Source organism: Stegodyphus dumicola, chromosome 2, assembly GCF_044657685.1.
Source record: "Stegodyphus dumicola isolate Sdum_Otavi_A_Nest chromosome 2, ASM4465768v1".
Lineage (NCBI taxonomy): Eukaryota > Metazoa > Arthropoda > Arachnida > Araneae > Eresidae > Stegodyphus > Stegodyphus dumicola.
This window is the reverse complement of record NC_140769.1, coordinates 70,638,408-70,664,522: the sequence shown is the minus strand read 5'-3', so window position 1 is coordinate 70,664,522 and position 26,115 is coordinate 70,638,408. Positions and strand designations below refer to the sequence as shown.

Below are 26,115 nucleotides of genomic sequence, written 5' to 3'. Positions count from 1 at the left end.
ATTTAATATTATTTAAATGCTTCTTTATTTAAAGTTTTAAGAGCAATTAATTGGGATTTAGTAATTTAAAAACATGAACTCTGTTTAGGGAAGATTCATGGATTGTCTTTCTTATATTTTGTGGTTTTGGCTTAAATCGAAAGTAAAATTGCTAAAATTTCAAGCATAACTGAAGATCAGCAAATAATAATGTATTAGCATCTTTTAGACTGTGCCAATAGGTTACGATCTAAAGTAAAACCTTTAAATAAGATTTATCTAAAGTAAAAATTTTAAAATTTGTTATTTTTCATCAATGATTTTAGAAATATTTTCTTTTCAGTGAATTTCATTTTCGTTAAACCAGCTTAGGAAAATTTTATCTGTAATCGTTTGTATCTTTTGTTCCAAGTTGCAAGTCACTGAAACTAAAACAAAAGCACTCATCAAATCATATGTCGCGGAATTCCTTTTTTTATGATAAAATTTATTCAAAACAGAAAATGTAGCTTATTAAAGCAAAACTTTGCCTACTCATGTCTATATTTCATAAAATTTATTCAAAAGCTTTTAGATTAGATCTTGATATTCATATTTTTTTCCATGATAATGCACATTGCAATATAGACTACAGTTTTATATAAAAGACTGATCTGAAGCAAGATATTCCTACGGATCTATTTCTTGCAGTCAAAAAATGAAGTTTCCACGATGTGCTTTGAGTTTTATCCTAGCTATGGCAATAGCTGCACTGACCATCGTTCAGGCTGTGCCTGGTAAAGATACAGAACCTATTGTTGATCTACCACCAGTAGCTGAAGTGTAGAGAATGAGATGATGGACTGGAACGAATTCTAATTCCTCTATAGTAAGTAAGAGTATTATTAAATAATTAAATAAGTAACTTATTAAGTAATAAACTTAATTTATTATTTCTCTAATCCTCTTAGTTACTTTCATCGAAAAGAATGTTTGCAAAAAAGGCATTTTATAACAGGATCTGATGTCTTTAAGAGGTTTCTTATAAGCACATGCATATATAAACATTGAGATGTGATAATATTATGGATTAATGACATACTAAAATTTTAAACTATTTTGCCTTACGTTATTAATCACGTTTTATTAGGGGTACTTCGTCTTAATGGCAGTTCTTGAAGTTTCTTACGTGAAAGGGTAGTTGCGCAATGCTTATTAAAGCTTCAGCTTTTCTTAAACAATGCTAGATGCTTATTACAAGAACTTTTTCTTCAGCTTATGCTGAACCTTGTATGCATACTCTATTGCTATCAATTTTAAGATTTTGTGGAAATTCTTGCAGTTGTCGTAAACTCTTGAAATTTTATATATGGAAATTTTATATATGGAACTCTTGAAATTTTATATATGGAACTCTTGAAATTTTATATATGGAAATTTTATATACGCGTTCAAATCCTGATGACTTGTTATTAATAGGATGGAGAAACCTCTGAAAACTTCTACGCTTGTCTGTGAATTTACATATGCATAAGCAAACGTAACAAGCAAAGGACATTGTTATAAATTCTGGACAGGTTATTTAGTAACAAGCTTTACATTTCAGTGTATGAACACACACACATACATTATTAAACATATATATGTATACATCTATATAGGAGTTTTATACATTTGCTTTAATGCTAAAACCTGCTGTTAAGAAAAAAAGTAGTAAATAATTAAAAATAATTATGATATTAGCAGTAGACTTTGATAGTACTTATCTTAATGGTTCCTTTATTTAGAAGACAAAGATAAAGTAACTAAATTGCGTATTCAAACCATAAAATAAATGATAAAATAATTAAGAAAAATGTAAACCAATTTGAAGGGAATAAAGGAATCATATATACTTTTTTATCACAAATTCATCAGTAAAATAAATAACATGACGACACAATGAAATTCATTAGGTATTTCTTGATTCATTTTACTGTGGAACGTCGCAATGAAAAAGTGTTAATGGGTTGCATTTATTTCCTTTGAAAGATATTTTCATCAGCATTTCTGTTATTTATGTGCAAAATATAATCTTTTCATCGTTTTGCTGTGAATGACGGAGTCACTACATTAAATGCTGTCAAATTTTGCTCTTCCTAGAATGTAAAATTTTTAAATTGTACAATTATGTAAATTTGCTAACAATCGATTTTAGATCGCATTTTCCTGTTTCTTTAGCTCTATCAATTTTCATCCAAGAAGTCAAAATGTTGGCCGAAAGTACTGGTAGCTGCAACTTATAATCACTGTGGAATATTTTCTGCCTTAATAAATTGCTAAAAGTCTTCTGGTTCCGCTGTCACTGACAGCGTATAATAGAACGCGATAAGTAAAATTTAATATTAATTAAAAAGTATTATTTCTACGTGTCTCGTTAATTTTGAAATAGGAGCTTAACTGCTGGGTGCTTAACATTTTGCACGTTAGGCGATTATTTTTCTGTGCTTTGTTTCATGTTAAGTATGTAAAACTACAAATAGTGCCATACAAGTTTTTAAGGGATTTTACTAAGTTTATCTTATAAGTTACTGCCCAATCACAGTTTATAATTAACCTTAACACCGACTATATCCCGAACTTGACCCTTAAGAATTAGGTAGATCATCACAATAAATTTAGTTGAAATTCAAAACTTAAGCAAATATTTTTTCGTGACATTAACTTTACGCAGATTACATACGTGGATGTCTTTATAAATATTAGTAAAAGAAGATTTGGTTTACAAAATAGTACAATTTGGGGCTGAGGGAGGAACATAAAAGGTAATAAAATTGCGCATTTCTAGCTATTGTATTATAATACTATATAAGATTGTATCGCATTATATTAATCATCACTTTGGAAGCTGACTAGTTGTAAAATATGTTGCTAGCGAAATAATAATCTATTGCGGAGAATATAACCAAAATTAGAAATTTTTAATCCGTGACAGGTTATGGTAAGGATAAAAATTATTATTATCACAAATCATTATGAGCCTAATTAATAAATCCGATTAAGCTGAGAATGATGTTATTGAAAAAAGCCAAAATTATGAAACATCAACAAAACAGCCCATTTCAAAGAGATGCCGAAGGAATGAGGACGTAAAGATAAGCTAACATAAGAGCTGAAAAGAAAATTATAGCCCTATCAAATGTACTATTTAGGAAATTTCAGCAATAAAAACATTAAGCATCACAGAAAAATATACTGATGGGATATGGCTAGTATATTTAAAAAAATTAATTCTTCCATCTTATTTTTGTATAAAAAACATGATGCAAAGTTAGCAGATATAGTATACAACAACCGCTAAGGATGCGATGATTTCGTACTAATGATGATTTGAAGCATTATAATGATTAAATATACTATATATTGAATAGCTTATTACACATCTTACTTTAAACTTAAGAAAGGAAGGAAATAATGTAATAGTTTAAACTACGATAATTCTGGTTATGCACTAACGTTTAGTAAATACTATATAGAAAAAGTAGTTTTTTTATGCAATCTGGATACAAAAGATGAAAAAGAAAATCAGTTTCAATAACCGTATTGATCACATAAATGGAAAAAAGAACATGTTCCTCCTGTAAGATCAAAATTAAATTAGATGTTGTTAAAATGGACTGTAGAAACCATACACAGATACTGTTGAAACCAGCTACGCGCTTAAAATTTTCAGATGGTAACTTATAACAGATATGTTTTACTTCAGAAATGCATTAGTACAGAAGCACATGCTTGAAATTAACATCGCAAGACGTGTTAAAATTCGAAATGTTGCATGCAGTGTCATTCATTTTCTACATGAAACCTTAAATCGTAGTTGTAATATACTTAGCCAGGTAAAATTACTTTTAAGAACTAATCTGCCTGCTACAGAATCAATTTTATTTCCTTAAAGAACTTACTGAAGACTTACCTGAAGATGGTGAACAAACTTACTGATTGGAATTTAGGTTTTAAACGATATGCGTAAAATTGTAAATTCTGCATACTTTTCTAAAACATAACACGTAATTTTACATTTTTGCTAAAACATAACACAAATTTCTTTTAGGATGAAAGCTTATTTTATATGATTAACGTTTTGAGGTCAAAACGTCTGCTTGATAGATATAATGGATGAAAGATATTTAATCCCTCAAATATTGGTAAACCTTTTATGTATGTTAGAGAGCATGATGATGATGATGATGATGATGACAATGATGTTGATGATTTTAGCTACAACAATAATAATAAAAGAAATGCATATATTTCCCTCACAGTGGTAAAAATAGAATGGAGGCTCAAATTACAATAAAATTTATCAAAACAATAATAGTAATAAAATGCGGAATTTTGATGTTAGACGATTATATGAAAAGCTTGTATTTTCCGTCCATTTTATAGTCCACCAACATTTAACCTTTCAGCTCGCTTCCTACGTACTGTAACTGCCGAAAGTGTAAAGGCAAGACATCACATTTTTCAGTTTGATCTCCAGTCTGGATGTGGCAACGAATACTGGCTAAAAAGGATACAAATAGACCGGTTTTGAGAGTTAATTTCCCTTTTACTCTTATGAAATGAATACGCTAGTATCAAGGTCTGCAGTTGAGACACGTCTGGAGCCGATCGGGTGTGATGATGCTTCAGTAGCAAGTCTTGAAGCGTCTTCCTGTTATTATTTCTTTTCTTAACCTGTGAATTTCTTTACTATTTGCCCATCAAGATGATTTTTTTTCCTCATCGAACACCTTGCTAGGATGAAGAATAAGATGGTACTTTCTACTGTTGTCCTGGTCTTTAATATTTTCTCCTATTCGGGTTATTGTCGGTCAACGGCAAAACGGCCAAAATCAAATTTTAATTATCTCTTTTTTTTCGGGGGGGGGGGCTATTTCATACAACGCAAACGCCCATAATAACAGTAATTATTTCTTAATATAGAAATAATGATTATCTCTCAATATCGATAATAAGCATTTCCTAATAGTTCTAACTATTCCCAGCACCGAATAGGTGTTTAATTACAGAAAGATACACAAGATTTTAAATTTAAATAGTGGATTAACCAGCATGATTTTGTGTATTCAAACATATTAATTTTTAATTCATTGTTGAGGAGAAGATTTAGAAAATGGCAGATCGAGTGGAATAATTAGGTAGTGGAATTTAAATAGAAATTGATATCACATTGTAAAATATTCGAAAAATTTAGAATATGCATGAACTCCAAAACGTTTAAAATTTTATTAACTTTGGCTAAGTTTTTGCTGAATTTATTTATTTAAAGGTATTCGAATTTTATTTATTTAAAGGTATTCGAGTTTAAACACCGAAATTATATTTTAGGTAATATGTTTTTCTTTTAATTTCTGAACTTAAATCTTTATTAATTTTCTTAAATTTTTTTCTTTCAGAATTTTGAATATGAAAAAATACAGGAACGTTCGTTTTCTACGTATATAAAAGTTTTACAGAAACTGATGAATTAACTATGCTTTGGAAATCCTTCATTACTGTTTTCTTTGGCAAAATTTATTTGTATTTTTCTGTTTGAAATGTGCTTCAAAGATATGCAGAAATGAAACATTGTGAAAATTATGTATGAAAATTTGTGTTTAATTTCATTTCAAGTAATGATTGCTTAATCTAAATAACTCTGCTACGTATTAAGTTAATTACACAGAAGTTATTTGGTTATAGCTTAAGCCATGGATAGTTATTACTCATCTTTAGCAATGTCTGAACATTTAAATTTCAATATTACCTTTACAATTCACAATAAAGCGAGGACAGTTGCTTTTTCGTTTTGAAACAATTCATTAGTGTTAAATTTTTTAAGTGCTGTATTAAAATGAACAAAAAGGGTTTTAATGTAAAAAAGCCAATATTTAAAATATAAGAATATGGAAATAATGCAATTCAAATTTTAAATTTAATTCTAAAACCTTTTAAAGACCTATTTTTTGTCTGAGAAAAATTGCTTTCTAAAATTAAAACATCCATTTTTAATACTATTATATAATTTTATTTAACTTTCATCGAGAAATATTTCTTTGGTTAATTTTTTTTACGATAGAAATTTAAATCACATTCATCCAAATTTTTCGGATACGCGAAGGTAAAGTATGAATTACAATTTCATATCTTTCAGTGCAGAAAGACGTTTCTAATATAATGATATGTTGAACAAATATATAATATCAAGAACATAATCTAAAATTGATTTTCTGAGAAAATTATATATTGGAGTCAGAGTAATCTAGCAGATTTAAAGAAATTTACTTTTAGATTGTGGAGTTATTCATTCAAAATGATTGATTTGATTTTAGAAAAAGATTCTTATGCAACTCTAAATTACTGTGTTTTCGCATACGTTTCCTTTTTCAAAAGTTAGAAATTGCTGAATATCTAATAAAACTTTTAACACAAAATTCTCTTAAAATAATCTCTAAATTCTGAAAACGATATGTTAAAATTACATAAAAATGAGGCTAATATATCTCATAAAAATATTCTCAAAATGCTCGAAATTTTGGAGAAGTATGTTAAAATAAAAAAAAAATGAGGATAACATATATAATTTTAACCAAATGGTTTGACTTATGCGTCTATACCTATGGCTTCTGAATGTAGAAGCATTCACATCAGATCCGTGATCGTTAAACATTCATCAGGAATAAATGGGAATAAATGAAGTAATATACCATTTAGGCCGTTCATCACCGCAAAGTTTGCCCAAAGCATACTTGCAAGGGTGGCAATATTACACTTTCAAAGAAGTGGAAAAGAAGTCGGCAGAACTACAGCTAGGCATTACAGAAAAGTCAAAACCATAGCTTTGGTTTCGAATTAGCAGTCAGTCGTCGCTTCCATTACATCGTCCAGGCAGCAATTAAGTTAACATTGAAAATAGGAAATATTGGGTTGTTTTAGATTCATTTTTAATTTGTATTTCGATTATACCGAAGAATAGAAATTTCAGGAATGGAGAAATTCCTGCCAGTTTGAATTGAGATTGATCTTAGACAAGGAAATTTCTGTCTTTCTTTTTTATCCTAGCATTTCACAATTCCATAGACATTCACGGCACAGACAATTTTTCACGTACTTCTTCCTCTGTGCTGTCCACTGCATCACAAATAAAGCCTTGTGATCATGATAAAATCTTATAACAACATAAACATTGAGACATCGATAGCTACACTTTTTAAAAATTGACTGATCTCTGAAATTTCGCTCCATTTTTCAATAGCATTTTCTTCAGGTTCTCTGTACTAGCACCAAGATAAGATCGCATTCTCAACACCTCATAATAAAATATTGACATCTTTTAAAGTGCTCATTATCACTTCATTACTTAAACTAGATCAACTCTCATCGTATCAAAACATACAGGAAATTTGTGTCATAAAATTCCAAGTTTCTCTTATTAAAGCTAAAGCGAAACTATACTAGAGGGGTCAGCAACGTGGTTGAGTGAAGCAGATAACACTAAATGAATAGACGAATCAATTTACGACTGCTAGAAACACTTGATGTTGCACAAAGTGAACTGTTTCCTGTCCGCATTATCGCCGTATACAACCATGACGTTCCACACTTTACATCTATATCCTGTGTCCGTGCACAAACTTGTCATTTCCTAAATTTTTATTTTGAATTGTAAGAATACGAGTTGTTATCTTCAAATTAAAAGCTAACGAAACGATGCAGATAAAATTGCTCTTGTATTAATAAATCTTGTATTAAGATTGTTGGTATTAAGAAAATTATTTCATGCCCACTGAATATTGTGTGTCACAACTTATTTCAGCTGCACAAAAACAATAATTTGCATTTTTCTTGCTTGGTTAGCAACATTTTTTTATAAACGTTTTCGCAATAACAAAACAAATCTTTAGAACGTTGCAACTTTTACGATCTACATAAATTAACTTTATTGTGATATAATTCTGTATTTATATTTATTTTTGTTAGTAAAACATATTTATTTTTAATTAATATTAATTTCTACGATTAGTTTCGTCTCACTACGGTGATCACGGTGCTGAAGAACTTCCACATTTCTGAAATATGTAAAAAAAGTTGACTTCCACTGTGTTCTTAGTATAGACATTTTAGAAGGACTTATATATCCATAAAATCAGAGTTTAATAGAAATGTTTATATTCAGTTTTTCTACGTTTTAAAGCCTTTGTTTTTCGTAAGTTCCCAGGGTATTTAGAAGCGGTTATTTCAACTCAGTCCAGCACGTTTGGCCATACCGTGTGTTACAAGATCTTTGATTTATCAACCACATGACTTGGCAAATTACCTATTATCGAGTTACTGTCGTTTGATATGACATGCGACCTGTAAATTGTTTTTCAAATCGAAACCTCACATTATAGAGATATTAGATTACTTTTAAAGCAGGAGTGATGAAAAATGAGCAACGTCCTTGCCGGGAATCGAACCACGGACCTCTAGAATACGCGCCCAGCGAGCAGACCACCACACCACAAAGGCCTTATATAATCCCCCTTTTAAAGGGCGACTGGGGTTTTTAGGGGACCCAGTTGCCAAATCCTGAGTGTGGAGAATCATCATCCACCACCCTTTTAAATATGTGATTTAAGAGTAATAAATTCACTTCCTAAAAACTTGAACTATTATTCTAGTTCTTGACTGAAGTAATTTTAACTGAAGTAATGTATCTGACTGAAGTAATTTTGAATGCATCTAATTCATATGTTTGGTATAATATTTAATAAAGATTATTTATAACCGTTTGCCGAATTATTGTACTTAACAAGAGATGTTTCCAGTGCTATAGATTACGAACCGCGATATAAAATAATCGTTTGCGTTTCATCCTTACAATGAGTCCTTTACGTTAAAAGCAAAGACAAATTAAAATTTCGTTTCATGTTTTGTTTTAAAACTCTATTAACGTACGCATCCCGTAAAGAAGAATTATAATTCAGGCGAAGAATTCTAATCATCTGTTAGCAATAAATTTGATTTGGAGAATAACATTTTCTAACCTTTTTTAAAACGTTTTAAAATTTTTAACCTATTTAAAATTTGTTAGACCTTTTTAAAATTTTAAAAAATTAACCTTTTTTAAAATTTTCTATAGAAAAGAAAATTTCAAAATTGGAAATGATAAAATTTCTATAGAAAAGAAAATTTCAAAATTGGAAATGAAATCACGTTGACCTTGATTATGTCTCAATTTATAATTTTCGTGGTCTTTAGAAACAAAATAAAATTACATAAATAAATAGAAGTAAAAGTACTTTCTTGTTCCGCATTTACACTGTAAAGTGTTGCACAGTTTGGGTACGTTTTCTCGTCGTGAAGTGAAAATGCAGAATTTATAAAATTCCCCATCTCATTACAAGAAAAGTTACGCCTGAAGTATACGTTTAGGAGGAACGTTTACGGAAGTGACTCGGAAAAAAAAATTTGTTTTCGGTACATCCTTTGTAAGGACATAAAAAGGAGATGTAGAAACCACTTATGAAAAAAATTATATTATTTTAAGAGAGTAAATAAGTATACCAGAGCTTAAAAAGTATTCCTTTTATAACTAAACAAGCACAAAAATATTTTGAATATTTTTTGAGCATATGCGTAATTTTTGTAGAATTCGTATGAATTTTATTAACAATACTTTGTTTGCATATTCACGAAATGGACAGAATTATACGCAATGAAGGACACTGAAGTGAAATTTGCTGCTTAAATGCACAGCTTGAGCTTTAGATGGAAATTTGTGGAAAAGTGCAAAAAACACGTTTCGATACTTTTCAAATGATGAACAGGGCTCTTCAAAAGTCCATTAAGAATCTCGACGCGAGCGGTTTCTAGAATTTATTCCTTTTGCTGATACAACGAAATACATCAAATAGAAATTGCTGCGATTATCTTCAAACCGAAAAGAAAATCGAAAATCTATACCAAACAAAGTATGTTATTATTATTTTCATTGTTAAATAGATTTTGTTTAAATAAAGTTGTATTTATCATATTCAAGGAAGAAACTGAAATAAAGGAATGAAAATGAAAATATATTTTATAAAACCCATTTCAGCATATAATCCGATTACAGAAAAAAGAAAGCATTTAGGTGAGATTAAATTTAAATAAAAAGCAATTGTAATAATGAGATAAAAGGTTACCTGAATTTAATTTTTTTCTACGCAACATATTTTATAATCAAGTTATTACATAGAACACGTTACATACTTGTAAAGTATTTAACATATGAAATAGAAATTTTCCGCAATAGAATGGAAGTTTTTACAAAACACAGTTGGGGTTTCAACGCTAAACTACTTCGTAAAGGCAGAAAACGCGCATTGCCTTTGAATAGCACTTAATAGCAAAGAATGCTGTATGCGTGATATCTGAATATTAGACGTTCTATGCCATAAATTTCTATTGAGCGGAATAAATTCCTTGATGATGGAATTTTCGATTTTATTAAGGAACATAGACATGCATATTTTTCGTTTGAAATCGCGTTTACTAATTGCTTTTTTTCGTGCTCACGTCTCAAAGCTTGATTGCGAAAGCTACGTAGTCTACCATGTCTGCGAATAACTGTATTGCAAAACTGCTACTCACTTTGGCCGAGTTTCAAAAGATATTATGAGAATTTGGAATCAGTAGGTTCAGAAGGGCCATACAGAGCGGGATATCAACAGCACCGACTTATCAATGGCCAAGACGGCAAGGTATTTTCTCCGTATTGCTGTAAGGGATCGTACAGCTATATCATACATCTTGGGTCAGGAAATGTTATAGGTTGAACGTCATCAAGTCCCCGCATGTACAGTATTACGATAATGAACGATGTTTTGAATCGTTAGAAGGGTGACCATTCCTTCTGTTTCCTTTTACTATGGTATGCTGTAATATGATTCTTCAAAGACGCACATGACATTAACAATTTCCTCAAGATCGTATTTCAGACGAATTCAATTTTAATTATAGTATTGATGATAGTTATCTCCAAGCGTGGACGAAACGAGTGGAACGAATCTTGGAACCTTGCATTCGTCGTCACCTAGCCTGCTCAGAACCAATGTTGATAACGTGGGAAGACACTGGGTACGCATCCCGTTCATCTCCAATCCATACAATCGGGTACTTTAACGAACGATCATTAGATTAATAAGGTTGTAATGCTCATGTATGGCTGTGCTATAACTTCGAAGATTCCGTTGTCTCATTTTAAAGCTAATTGAGATGTATCAGATTGCTTATGCCATTCTACGCTTCTTTAATGCATATGGCGTTTCATTTCTGCATATGCAGGCATCTACTATATATCTCTTGTCAACAAAAACAAATCTTGTCATGCAAACATCAGTCAGTGGTTGCTGAAAGACTGGAACGGCAACATTCGACAGCCAGTATAGTAGACGAATTCTGAAGTAAAACTGAAATTACGAGAATTGCAATATCTAAAATTAGTTCTATTTTCAATTGTATTACTTCTAGACGCGGATGCTCGGGTACAGATTTCTACAGTTTCTGTATCCTAAAATTTCCTGAAACTTCAACCTTTCGATATAATAAATTTGTTAAATAAATATGTTCCTGATAACTGCTTCCTTTATGTTTTTAGCAGTTTTAATGATCGGCTATATATAAATAACCAATCCTCTAATGCTTGAATCATGTTTCAACAAAAATGTATTCACTATTTCTTAGTATTCTCTACCAAATTAAGGACAGAAAACTTGGAAAATCATCAAATGTTTATTTATTTTACTTTTTATTCAGAAATCTTTCTAGCACAAATTTATTTTAAGCAGTCCAGACAATAATATTTGTACAAGGAGTGATTGATAAGTCAGATATCCAGAAAATCAATAAATTATTTTTTGACACCGATATATTTACATAATGCCAGATGTATCGCAGAAAATTTTGCAGAAGAATTAGTTTCGAGATAGTGGATCTCAACTTCACTATCCACAGTGCTCCAACTGTAAGAGAATAATGAAGAGTATCGTCTATAACGTGAGGGATTTTATTGGCTAAGTAGCATATGTTTTGTGGTTAAACAGTACAAATCAAATAGAAATGTAATTCGTTAGAAAAGGAGTGAAGCCCAGGCTATAAATGTTTATGACAGCTTTAATCCAAAAGCAAAGTTGCATTCATTTATCATGATTTAGTGCCAAATAAGTTTTGAGTCGTTTGCACTTTGGTAGGAGGTAGACAGAGCGTTTTAACAGTTTTACGTACATAGGCTTTAGTTCGAGTAAGTTTTCCTGAATATTTCAGCATATATTTCTGAACCTGAACATTTTTAACAATCTGAAGGGATTCCATTATAGGTTTACCGAACCCTTGTTTATCGGTCGTTAACATTTCCTTATTTACCAAACCTTCGCGCTTATCTTCATGACCACTAATATTGTCATAAGGGAATTTGAGAAAAAGCTTTATCTTGCGAACTCGTTTGATGATTGTTAAATATTAAAATATATATTCCAGTACGTTTCACAATTTGTTAAAAAAGGATTCCTTCCTGAAGCATGCAGCTCGTATATACTTTGCTATTTCCAAATAAAAAACTATTAAAATTGATTACTATTAAATTAACTAATTAAACTGATTACTATTAAAAATAATTTACTTTATAATTAAAAGTTAATGATATATATGTCATATGTTGTAAAAGAAAAAATATATAATAATGTATCTAAGTATTAAACGGAAAGAACTTAAGTATAATTATTGTATTATTATTTGAAAATTGAAGTCTAAGATGGCTTATTTGGCAAGAGGCAAGAAATGTGACTTAAAAGAACTTGCTTTGGAACTTGATGTAGATGTCTCTTCTGATATTAAAATTGTAGGCTTAAGAGATATGATTTTGAATAGTAAGAATTATAATGAAGACTTTACTAAACAAATGCTAGATAGAATTATAAATGATCGTTTAGACAGGGAAAAGTTAGAAATTTTAGAAAAAGATAAGCAAAGAGCATTTGAACTTGAAAAATTGAAAATAGAAGCGGAAATCAGAAGTAGTAGTGTAAATGATTCTGTTCCTTCTAATGTTAGTAGAAGTAATATTTGTGATATGAGTAAATTAATGCATAAGTATGATTTTAATGAAGGTGATATAAGTTTTTATCTAGTTTTATTTGAGAGACAGGCTCGACGTATTGGATTAGAAGAACAAAACTGGGTTTCTCAGCTGTTGGGTCTATTGCCTTATGAAATAACTCAATTAATTGCCCGTGAATCAGAAGAAAAAGCTAACGACTATAAGCACGTTAAGTAACTGCTACTGAGAAAATTTAAGTTAAGCCCTGAACAGTTTCGACAAAAGTTCGTTGATCATATTAAAACATTGCGTAATACGTGGAAAGACTTCACGTTTGAATTAAAAAATTATTTTGAAGAGTGGCTTGCTGGATTAAATGTAACAGATTTTGACTCTTTAAAACAACTTATTATTACTGATCAATTAAAGAAAAGGGTCCCCGCTGCTATCCGAGACCATTTCATTGATGATTGGTCTAAATTCATTAATCCTGAAGAGTTGGCTGAAAAACTAGATGAATATGAAAATATTCGGGCAGGGATAAAAGTACTTCAAGTAGAAAACATTTAGGCATAATTCAAAGCCCAAATCTGGTTCTAAATTTTATGAAGGATCCTATAATCAGTATTCAAGACAAAGAAATGTTAACGATTCCATGCAGACAGATGGTAATTTCAGAGTGGGTTTTAAAAACAGTTTTGATAATAAATACAATCTGTGAGATAAATTTTATAAAACAGACGAAAGGAAAAGGGAATATAATTCTGGCATCCGCAATGAAAAGGGTGAGCCGAAATGCTTCAATTGTAATGATTATGGATTATTCAATTGTAATGATTATATAGCGACGGATTGTCCACAGCCTAAAAAAGAAATTATTTGCAGGAAATGTAATGAAAAGGGTCATACTTTTAAAAAGTGTACGTCTAAGAATCCAGACTTGACAAATGTTAAAAATAATTTATCCGTGGACCAGAATTCAGGTGTTTCACCAGCTGTATATTTAAAGTATGCTCGCATCAATAATGGAGAAGAAATTACTGCAATCATAGATACGGGTTCTAGTTCGTGTTTATTGAAACAGTCTGCGGCTAAGAGACTGAATCTTATTATAAAACCTGATGTGGAGGAATTGTTTGGTTTTGGGAACCAGAATAAACCAGCCGCTAGAACATTGGGAAAAGTAACTGTTAACTTAGAGATTGATAATGTGGAAGGAAAGGACATTACAGTTCTCATTGTAGGAGATGAAACGCAACCATGCGACTTATTAGTTGGTCGAACATGGATTGATTTACCACATATTGCATACGCCAAGATAGGTAATACCTTGCACATACGCTATGCTAATTACTGCCCATTTTCACAGTTGCAAAATGATAGCAACACCCCGCGAATTAAACTGAAGGCTTCCCAAGAAACTCAAATCGAAAGTATTACGGTTAATTTCGTGAAAGTTAAAACTGATGAAATAAATAACGGTTATGTTTTAATAAGTGGATCGGAAGATGAGTTAGGCTCATTATTGGAAGTAATACAGGGAGAAACAGTGATACCAGTCATTAACTACAGCGATCGAAAACTAATTTTGAAAGAGAATCAATGTATCGGTAGAGCGGAAGTAGCAGAATTAGTTGAACCAAGTTCAGATCAGAAAACTGAAAATTCAAGTCAAAAGGAAATACTGATAATAAATGAAATTAAGAAGTTTAGGAGACCGATTACTTTAGAAGAAATTAAAGTTAATAACAATATTACGCGAGAGAGAAAACAGGAAGTTTTACATTTGATAAATGAGTATCGAGATTGTTTTGCATTAAATATGGAGGAATTAGGGTGTACAAACTTAACAAAAATGGATATTAAAGAAATTGAAGGGAGTAAGCCTATTTGCATGAAGTCGTATAAAACCAATGCCGAAGAGCGTGCTTCTATAAAGAAGATAATAAATGAATGGAAGAAATATGGAATTGTTACTGAAACAAGATCTCCGTATGCTAGTCCAGTTTTACTCGTAAAGAAAAAAAACAGGTGAATTACGATTAGTGATAGATTATAGAAAGTTGAATTCGCAAACTGTTAAAGATAAATTTCCACTCCATAGGATAGATGATCTCCTTGAATGTCTCAGTGAGTGTAAAGTTTTCACTACATTGGACTTAGCTCATGGATATTTGCAGATTCCTTTAACTGAAGAAGCGAAACTGAAAACAGCTTTCATCACTCCAGATGATACTGGTCAATTTGAACGTATGATCTTTGGGTTAGCTAATGCACCTGCAGAATTTCAGAGACTTATGAATCAAGTTTTAGGTCCATTGCTTAATAAAGAAGTATTGTGCTATTTGGACGACATATTAATTCCGGCTAAATCTTGGGAAGAAATGATGGAAAAACTTAGGAAAGTGTTTGATAGATTGAGAGAAGTAATGCTGACATTGAAACTAACAAAATGCGAATTTGAGTATTTGGGATTTCTAATAAAATAAAATGGTATGCAACCTGGACCAAGAAAAGTACGAGCCATATTAAACTTTCCTAAACCAACCAATGAACATGAAGTTAAACAATTTTTAGGTCTTACAAGTTTCTTTAGAAGGTTTGTACCGAAATACGCAGAGAAAGCTGAGCCGCTAACGAGACTGACGAGGAAGGATGAAACATTTCGTTGGAACGAAGATCAGCAGGAAGCATTCAGTACTTTAAGGGATCATTTAACTAATGAACCAATACTAGCATTATATAATCCCGAAGCAGAGACTGAAGTGCACACAGACGCGAGCAACAAAGGACTGGCAGGAATGCTGTTGCAAAAAGGGGAAGATAGAAAGTGGCATTTAGTTTATTGTGTGAGTAAAGGAACAGCAGAAACAGAAAAGAATTATCATTCAAGCAAATTAGAATTAATGGCTATAGTTTGGACTTTGACACGACTTCGACAATTTTTAATTGGAATTATTGGAATCCGATAATAATTCCGAATAATTGGAATCCGATTTACGGTAATTACAGACTGCCAAGCTTTAGTTTATTTAAACGCGAAGAAAACTTCAAATCCTCAGATAGCAAGGTGGAGTAATCTGATCCAGGAATACAATCTTGAAATAAAGCACAGACAAGGTAAAAAAATCAGTCACATAGATGCATTGAGCCGATCGCCAGTTGATCAGCCAGAAGAAACTTTAGACTCTATAATTGAAAACAACTTGGAAGTTTGTTTAACGCTAACGATAGAGGAACAAATTCTTATGATTCAGCATTAAGATCCAGAATTACGCAAATTAATAGACATTTTAAAGAAAAAGATAAATGATAGAACGAATGCAGAGAAATATGTAACTGAAAATTACGTCTTGAAGAATAATCGATTGTATCGTAAAGTGAAAGATCAGGAAAAGGAGAAATTGTTATATGTCATACCTAAATCGATGAGAAAAGGTATTGTAGTAAAATTTCACGATCTTTTGGGACATTTTTCAGCAAACAGAACTGTTGCCAAAATCAAGGAATCATACTGGTTTAAAGGAATGAAACGATATGTTATGCGTCTCATTTCGATGTGTTTCGAATGCCTAGTAAATAAACTGCCTAGTGGTAAGAAACAAGGAGTACTGCATCCAATTAGACCTGGTAGAAGACCTTTTGCAATTATGCATATGGATAATTTAGGACCATTCGTTAAAAGTTCAAGAGGAAATAGAGAATTATTTGTAATAATTGATAATTTTACGAAATTTACACGCTTATATCCTATGAAAAGTACTGCAACCAAGTATGTGTTAGTTGCATTGAAGAGTTTTGTAGATGATTTTGGGTTACCAGAAAAAATTATCAGTGATAGAGGAACATGTTTCACAGCGAAGGAATTTCGAAAGTACTGTCAAAATAATGGAATCAGTTATACACTCAATTCAACTCAACATCCAAGTGGTAAAGGAATGGTGGAAAGAGCAAATCGAACAATTTTGGCTACGATTAAAACGAGTATGGAAAATCCGAATCAGAGAGACTGGGACAAAAAGATTAAGGAATGCGAAAGAAATCTAAACAATATGATAAATAAGACTACAAATAAAACTCCTTTCGAAATGGTTCACGGTTATTCATCAAAATTTAACGACGGATTGATGAGGATGATTACAGATGAAGACGCAAATGAATGGGAGAATCCAGTAATCTTACGAAATGAAGCTAGAAAGAGAATTGAAGATATGCAGATAAAAAATAAAAGAAAATTATGACAAGAAGAAAAGCAATTCTTTAACATTCGAACGAGGAGAAATAGTAGTTATGAGAAGAATACCTAAATCAACTGGAGAATCAACCAAAGCACAACAAAAGTATCGAGGACCTTTGGTAGTTACAGAAGTTTTACCAAGTGATACCTATAGAGTGACTCAACTAGAAGAGAAGGTGAAAGGACATTTCTTTAGTACGACAGCTCATGTGAGCCAATTAAAGTCATGGCAGTGTCAAGCTGAATCAGAAGAAGACGATGATGATGGTGATGACATTAGTGTTACTGGGGATAACGATAACAACACGCCGCATATTACTAAAACTAGGACACGGAAAAAGAATAGAAAACGACGCTGAATCTATATGACAGCTAAAGACTTTCGAACTATAAACATTAATATTACAGATTTAATTTTTTTAAATATGAGTTCTTAATGTTCCGAGGTCGTAACTAAGTCAGGATGCCCGAATGTAAACGCAACGTATTAATTTTATTTAAAATGTATTTTCCCGATTGGCAACAACAGTTTTTTTCAGAACGATAATAATTTGAACGGTAATGTTTTTTGAGCAGTAAAGTTGACGGTAATGTTTCTGAATAAAGCAAGTAACTAACAATTAATGTTTGACGGAATGTGTTTTTAATAAAGGAACTAATTAATTGCTAACATATGTTAGAGTAACCGTAGCAAAAAAAAAAACTGGCATTCTCAGAGTGCTTATGATCAGTTTTCAATTTTGGCGATTACTGTTACTTCCGTCTGCTCTTGTTATTCTTCGATTTCTTTGACGGTTCACATATTGGCCTACAGAGCTGCTCTAATGTATTCAAAACAGACCATTCATATAGTCATCAGTTATGTTATTTGAATGTAGGAAAGCTCACGAGAACTATATGCTTAAGAATAGGGATGCATTCGTGGATGATTTTCAAACAAGTGTGCCTCATCTTCAAGTTAAACATACAGTGTAAATGGAAAACTAATCATGGAGTCAGCCGGTTTGCCTGAATTCGAACCCATGTCGAAATAACAGTATTCAGTGGTCTTAGCCACTCTGCCACTGATAGAGCTGTAGACATCAGCAAATATTTTAACATTAACCTTAATGATTTAAGTTATTGTTTCGAAAATTAATAAACTTTGGTGTTTGTATTCAATTTTCAGAAGTTTTACTTAATAAGTTAAATAAAATTATGTTTCTGCAACTTGTGATACTTTCTATCCGTCCTATTGGAACTGGCTCAGCTCATTTTACGTGAATTTAAATGCACATACTTATACAAACGTTTATATTATTCGAATTGTTTATTAAATTATGTACACTTTTGTAAGTAAAAATTCTAAGCAAATTTGAAGTTCCTAAAGTGTTTTGTCGATATTTTATGATAAGTTTTGAACTTGAGTTGTGAAGTTAAATTTCATAATTTAAAATTTAATTTCTTCACATTTCAGCCTTCATTAGTTTTGCAGAGAGTCTCAACACATTTCAAATGGAAAAGGATGGAATCTCATTTCTTCATACAGCAAAGTGGACCGGAAATACCTAAGGCTATATGTTTTATTGATGCTGATTTTTCTGTGTAAAACAAAAATAAATATTACTTCTGTGATCCTTTATGAGTGTATATTTTTACGGATATCCGTAAAACATTACGTAAGAACAAACTGGCTTTTCTTAAAAACAACTTTACATTTGAAATACTCAAGATAAGCAATTCTTGCACTTTCTAGTTATAAAAGCTTTCTAGTTATAAAACAAATATTGAATCAGGATATAGGCTTCAGGTTTGCTTCAAAATACAAACAGAAGAGACAACTATGTTCTCCCATTAACAAATATACTTTATCCCTTTGATAAATCCCTTTGAGGTCACAACTGATTTCTCAAAATAATTACTTTAACAGTTACAACGAATCAGTGACTTCCGAGTAAAAGTGCGCGATTTGCTCAACTTGATTGGTTGCAGGCGAAAACATCGTGGCAAAAATGCCGCTGCAGAAACGTTGCAGAGAAAACAGTAGAAGGCATAAACGTCGTTGTATAAAACAACTTGGGAGAAAAGTAAGAAGAGAGAAAACATCACAGTTCTAAAACTTTGCGATATAAAACATCGTAGACGGAAACAAAGCAGTTCGAAAACATCGTCATAGTAAATACCATGGTAAAAAATGAAGCGTTAGTAGCTTATCGTAGATTTTTCAGGCAGTAAAAGTTGCATATTCGCTTAACGATTTTTGAGTGGAAGAAAAAATTAGGAGCATTTTTACCTCTATATTTCCCATTTTGAATTGACTGATACATTTTTGTTTAAAACGCAAAAAGTGTTCAAAGACTGATAATAAGTAAAGCATTAATAACTACGTGTAACAGTTAAAGAATTTTAAATTTATGCACTTAACTGTTAAAGTTAATCATTTAATTTATATTTTTTATAAAACTGTATCGGTAAATTTTTGTTAAAATATTGTCTAGGAAAAGGTTACAAATAGAACGATGAGTAACTACATGCCTGTATTAAAATTGTTTAATTAATTATCAAATGGTAAGAGTAAAAATCATTTTCCTTTTTTCAATATAATGAATATTGAATCTTGTAGGAAGAATAAAGCTAAATTTTCAGAATGAACAAAATACTTTTATTTGAATTTTAAAACAGAACCAAAAAAAATAAATACTGCAGCTCTTAACTATCAAAATTTTAAACTCTTCACTACTACAGTTAAAACTCTTATAACTATTAAAATATTAAAACCTTAAACTCTCTAAACAAAAATATATATAAAAATCTTCCGAATCCTCTTCTTGTTGCCACACCGTAAAATGCAAGTTCTTGTCCTATTATTTATATTTCACGTTCTCTTTAAGTCACGATCTTTACAAGTCATGATCTTTACAAATCACGATCTTTACAAGTCCCCCCACAAGAAGCACATTCGTCACCGTAGAGACAATGTTGCTCAGAGTTCATTGAGAGAGAAAGAGTTAACAGCTAACCTTGACAAAGCATTAGCATTTCCATGTGAACTTCCTTTGCGGTATGTCACAGTCATGTTATACCGTTGTAACGCTAAGGCCCAACGAGACAGTTTAGCACCATGAGGGGCGCTTTGGGTCAAGTAGGTGAGGGGATTGTGATCAGACACAATCTGCACTTTGGCAGCGAAAATCAATGTGTCAAATTTTTTCAAGGCTTCGATGGCACAAACTGCTTCTCGTTCGAAGGTTGACCATCGTTGTTGACAGGGCGTTAGTTTCTTGCTGAAAAATGCTATGGGCATTTCTTTTGTAAATGGTTTATCTTCATTATCATTCTCACCTATGGTAGGCAATCCTAGTAGCTGTTGTTCCTTATCATCTTTCTTCTCTTCTATCTTTCCAATGGCTTTGTCGAGTAGCTCATACCATTCATCAATTGTTTCAGCTTTATCAACTTCTTCAAATATGGGATTTCTGTGCTTCGTGAAAGTCCTATAAACTAAAAAAAAATCTCAGCAATTTTTTCTTCTTTTTCTAATAATTCTTCATCAACATGATGTAGATTGTCTACCTCGGACTCGGGCTCTTCTATTAATTCAGCAATTCCTTCCGTTTCTTTCTCGTCTTCCAGTTCTTCGCTGTCATCCGAATAACTTTCTGTTCAATCTTCCATGTTTTCACCCTTGAACTTGAAAGGTTTCTGTGGTTTTCAGTTTCATTGTGGATGACATTTTCCTTTTCAGTTTCAACTTTTGTTGTATAATCCATACTTTCTTTTTCATCTCCCAGTTTAACAGTATCTATGCTGTCCTTATTATACTTTTTGTTTCTGTTATCATCCAGAATTTCTTTTTCAGTAAATTGTAATAGTTCACTGTTATCTGCAAGTTTATTTTCAGTTTCAAGATCTGCAGCTTCTGTGTGATTTAGATTTTCATTTTCAGTTACTAAGTCAGCTTTCACACTTTCCTTATGGATTATTAAGCCATTCTTTTTATCATCTACTTTTTCCTTTTCGTTTCCAATTTCAGCAATATATTCTTTCTCTTCTATGTTCTCATAATCAAGATTTACTTGAGTTTTATTGTCATCTGCAATTATTTCTTTTTCAGCTGCAGTTTCAGCATCATCTGTATTTTCTGTTTTGGTTACTGGCTTCACTTGAGTTTCACTTTCATTGACAGTTTCTTTCTCAACTGGGATTTCAGTCTCACCCATAAATTCGTTTTTACTTTCAGGTGGAATAATTTCTACATCTGTTATTTTGCTGTCAATTAACTTTTCCTCTTTGAGTTCATCTTCTGTTTCTACCCTCTTAGTTTCTTCAGTTATAATTTCTTCCTTCTGTGCTTCCTGTTCAACAATTTTATCTTCTATCATTTCTGTTTTCTCTATTTTTGTAAAGGCCAGTTCTTTACAACTCTCACAGAATTTTTTAACATCTTGCTTAATAGTAGGCCAAAAGAATGAGTACTTGATTCGTTGAATTGTCTTTTTCTCACCGAGGTGGCCGACAAGAGGGATTTCATGTGCCATTTTTAGGACTTCCCTTCTTTTTTCTAAAGGTAACACAACTTGCTTAATGTTTTCACCACATATATATTCGGAATGAAGTAATATGCCATCATCGAAAGTATATGAATTTAGATTTTTATTTGCCCATTCAAAGCATTTTTTCAGAGTTTCGTCTTGTTCTTGATGTATATTGAATTCTAGTCTTACTTTGTTTGTTGTTTTCAGAGACTCTATGTTTTCTTGGGAAATCTGATTAACAACAGCCAAATTTGTAGTATTGTCTTCAACTGGTGAGGGTTTATCATCTGTCTCTTTGTACTCTAAGGGGGATGCATCCCAATGACGATCACAGTTCCACAGTTCGATATTTCCACAGAGTGTTTCATAAGCTGAAGAACTCAATAGCAAGTCGGTAACTAGCTTTTTTGAAACAGCACACGTAATGGACACTCTACCGTGAAATTCATCGTCAATTTTCATCTGGAAAATCTTTAGTGGAGTAATTTCGTTTTCACCAAAAGCAGAAGATATCTCTATTTTACTTTCTCCTTCGCAAGGTATGTTGTCAACCAATTTCTCACGGACTACTGAAATTTGTGCTCCCGTGTCTACGATTCCATTTAGAATAATATCTCCACATTTAACTTTGACAAGTTTTAATTCATCTATGTTTCTAGACACGTCCACTGATTTTGAGACAGGAATAGAGATCTTGGCAGTTAGCACTTCTGGTTTTTCTTTTTCTGCAAGGGGTGTTTGTGTTTGTATTAAGTTGTTTTGTGCTGTTGCAGAAGCACTTCTTGGTATCCGATTTTTGGTACATAACTTAGATGTATGACCTTCTTTTCCACAATTATAGCAAGTTAGTTTGAAACTAGGCTTTTGTGGTTCGTCACTCTTACGGGATGGGTACACTCTTGGCGTGTTTTCAGCGGACAGCGATTTATTTCTGAAAGCTCTTTCTGGAAGTGGAGAACGAGGTTGCCATTTTTTATTAATTCTGTCTGTTGATGGATTACCACCAGTCCGTTTTGAGATATTACGAACACTGTCATAATCGTCAAGTTTATCAGCTAATTTGGTTGGAGAAACGAACTTTGCCCAGTCGTCAAGAAGATGGTCTCTTACTTCATAGGGTACTCTTTTCTTAATTTGGTCAGTAATAATCAAGTCTTTCAACGCGGCAAAATTTGTGATTTCAAGACCATTGATCCATTCTTTAAAATAACTTGTAATTTCGTAGCAAAAATCTCTCCATGATTTTTCAGCGCTCTTTTGGTGCATCACAAATTTTTTTCTAAAGCTTTCAGGATTTAATTTAAATCTCTTCAATAAAATGGCCTTAATGTACTCATAATCTTCAAAATTTTCTTCAGATTCCCTACCAATTAATTGAATGATTTCAGATGGCATTAAAGTCAATAAACATGAAACCCAATCTTTAGGATCAATCTTTGTCCTTTTAGCTTGTCTTTCAAATAAGGATAAATAAATCACAATATCATCGTGTCTTAAATTGAATTTGGGAATAAGCTTAATTAAATCAAAATTATGATGTCCATTTTCATTTGTTGGTGGAGTTTGTGTTAGTCGAACACAAGATTCAATTTCGAGTTTCCTCAATTCAAACTCCATTTGCTCTCTTTTCTGCTGTGCTTCTAATTCTTCTTTCCTTCGTTGTTCCTCAATCTCTTCTTTCCTTCGCCTTTCCTCAAGCTCTCCTTTCTCCTTTCTTCACTGTTCCTCAATCTCTTCTTTCCTTCGCCTTTCCTCAAGCTCTTCTTTCTCCTTTCTTCTCTGTTCCTCAATCTCTTCTTTTTCCTTTCTTCGCTATTCCTCAAACTCTTCTTTCCCCTTTCTTCGCTGTTCCTCAATCTCTTCTTTCTAATTTCTTCGCTGTTCCTCTTCTTTTCTTTTCCTCTCTTCAATAATCGTTAAAAACACTTCTTTAGCAAATGCTTCATCATACGTATCACTTTGAATTATTTCATTTTTTATCGCCACGATTTTCATACTTGGATCTACTTGAATTTCTAATTCAGCAGCTAAAGCCAGCAAATCCTCTTTTTTTCCACGTCCCATAAAAGCCATGTCTCGATTTTATTCAGCCAATAGACTCTTAGTTTTATAAAAAAAAACAATTTTTTTTCTTTTCTTTTTCTATTTAAATATAATTCACAATGAATTTAATTTTATTAGGCACGAAAATCAATCAGTGGAATCAATACTTAATGTGTTGTTCACCTACTCTGGCGAGTCAAACGAAATTACATTTGAACACTGGCGTATTCATTACTTTAACAAGTAAATAAACTAAGATTCCATGACGGAATTAATAATTAACTTTTCATAATCTTAATTAATTATTTTACGTTTACAAGGTAAATTGAGCTCTTACCTGAGTTATTTTGGTTCGTAATTATATGCGGGGAAACTCCGATACTGTCGACTGCGCCAGTAAAAATCCCTTTCCTTTTTTCAATATAATGAATATTGAATCTTGTAGGAAGAATAAAGCTAAATTTTCAGAATGAACAAAATACTTTTATTTGAATTTTAAAACAGAACCAAAAAAAAAAAATAAATACTGCAGCTCTTAACTATCAAAATTTTAAACTCTTCACTACTACAGTTAAAACTCTTATAACTATTAAAATATTAAAACCTTAAACTCTCTAAACAAAAATATATATAAAAATCTTCCGAATCCTCTTCTTGTTGCCACACCGTAAAATGCAAGTTCTTGTCCTATTATTTATATTTCACGTTCTCTTCAAGTCACGATCTTTACAAGTCATGATCTTTAAAATCACGATCTTTACAGTAAGTTTTTCCCGCTTTCGTTAATGTGAGATTCTTTTAGTGAAAAACAAGTCTTGTTTAGCTTCAGTTTATGCATCTTCTTAAACTGTTTTTAACATTTTCATGTACAAAGTGCAGTTAATCGTTTAGATACTGATTCATTAGTTAAGACGAAACAAATGAGATGGGAGCCATAAAGTATTTCGCCAGAGGATTTGGATTTATTGAATTATGGAAAAGAACACTAAGGCTGTCTGGATTAGAATTAGTTATTGTGATAAAATGTTCAAATAAAACTGCATATTTCATCGCGATATTTTACTGTGTAAGTAAAGGCAACAGACGCTTCCATTTCAATGTAATTGTGTTATTTGTTACGCTAAACTTCCACATTCTTTAAAGTACTTCTTCAGTTTATGAAAACTAGAAGTATACTTTTTTAAAAGATCTGTTATTTATATAATTCTATAAATTTGCAGTGAAAGTGCAACCCGTCTCATAAAATCTGAACTTCTATAAGTGGTATAACGTAATTGCTTAGCACATGAGAATAGAGATTTTTGCTAGTGCAACAAATCATTCGAAAACGTAGATAAAGAGAGTTTGTACAAGCAATATGATGTCTTTTGTTTAGCCAAGAATGTATTTTAGAAGAAATATTTATCACAAATCACATTCATATGCCTTCAGATGGCCGTTTTGTGCGCTAGCTATCTCGGTAATTCTTCCCAAATGCTTTTTAATGTACAGAAGCTTTCCAAACTCTTATATGTGAGTTCTTTTCATGGTGCTATTTAGGAGTTTTGCTTCTTTGTTCGAATCTCACAATTGTGATTATAAAAAGAATTCCTTTTATAACCCCGTAAAAGTGCTCTCTCATGGAAAGTGTTGTAGTGTGGGCAAGTTTGAAGATAAAAGAGACGCTTGACTGTTCGTTGGGAGAATGAGACATTTTCATTTTTAATAGATCATCTTTCTTAGTTGTTTGAGCTTATTGTGAACATTAAATGTAATGCCACTTTAAGAAAAATTAATAAGAAATTAATAGTTAAATAACATTTACCAATAACATACTAAAAATACACATACTTAAAAATAACATGACTTCTCGAAAATCAACAATTTCAGCATAATACAAAATTTTCTACATTTTCTAATATCTCGAGTATAGTATTTGTTCGAGTTTTAATAATGAAATAAACGAAGAAATTGCTTTGTATTATTAAAAAATTAAAAATAGGAATGCAAAATTTATTTACTAATATTTTATCTTGTTAATCTTTTTAATTTTAAACTGCTATTCAAAGGAAGTAAAAATATCAAATTAACAGTTATCGTACATGGTATACGTAATATGGCTTAAACATAATAGAGAAGAACTAAAATTTTATTTTCTGGGTTGAATTTTAATATTTAACATTATATTAAACGAAGCAAATGCCTATGGTCTGCGAGCTGAATACCTGAGAATCATTGCGCTAGTCATAATTCGAGTTTTCTCAAAGTAAATTTAAATGTATTTGACTCAAACCAACGACATT

The 26,115-nt window shown here is 31.6% G+C and overlaps 2 protein-coding genes across 2 annotated transcripts in view; one reads left to right on the top strand and one right to left on the bottom strand.

The window, feature by feature from the left end:
• Positions 1-26,115, bottom strand: part of LOC118191832 (adipokinetic hormone/corazonin-related peptide receptor variant I-like) — a 572,901-nt gene that overhangs the window by 73,542 nt on the left and 473,244 nt on the right. The window contains exon 3 of the mRNA XM_085810764.1: positions 25,664-25,678. Within this exon, the coding sequence (XP_085666890.1) occupies positions 25,664-25,678 (15 nt within the window). The remainder of the gene's footprint in view (positions 1-25,663; positions 25,679-26,115) is intronic.
• On the top strand, positions 637-13,808 carry LOC118186848 (uncharacterized). The gene is made up of 2 exons (XM_085810765.1): positions 637-847; positions 5,397-13,808. The coding sequence occupies exon 2, from the start codon at positions 12,755-12,757 to the stop codon at positions 13,274-13,276; it is 522 nt and encodes a 173-aa protein (XP_085666891.1). The 5' UTR covers positions 637-847; positions 5,397-12,754; the 3' UTR covers positions 13,277-13,808.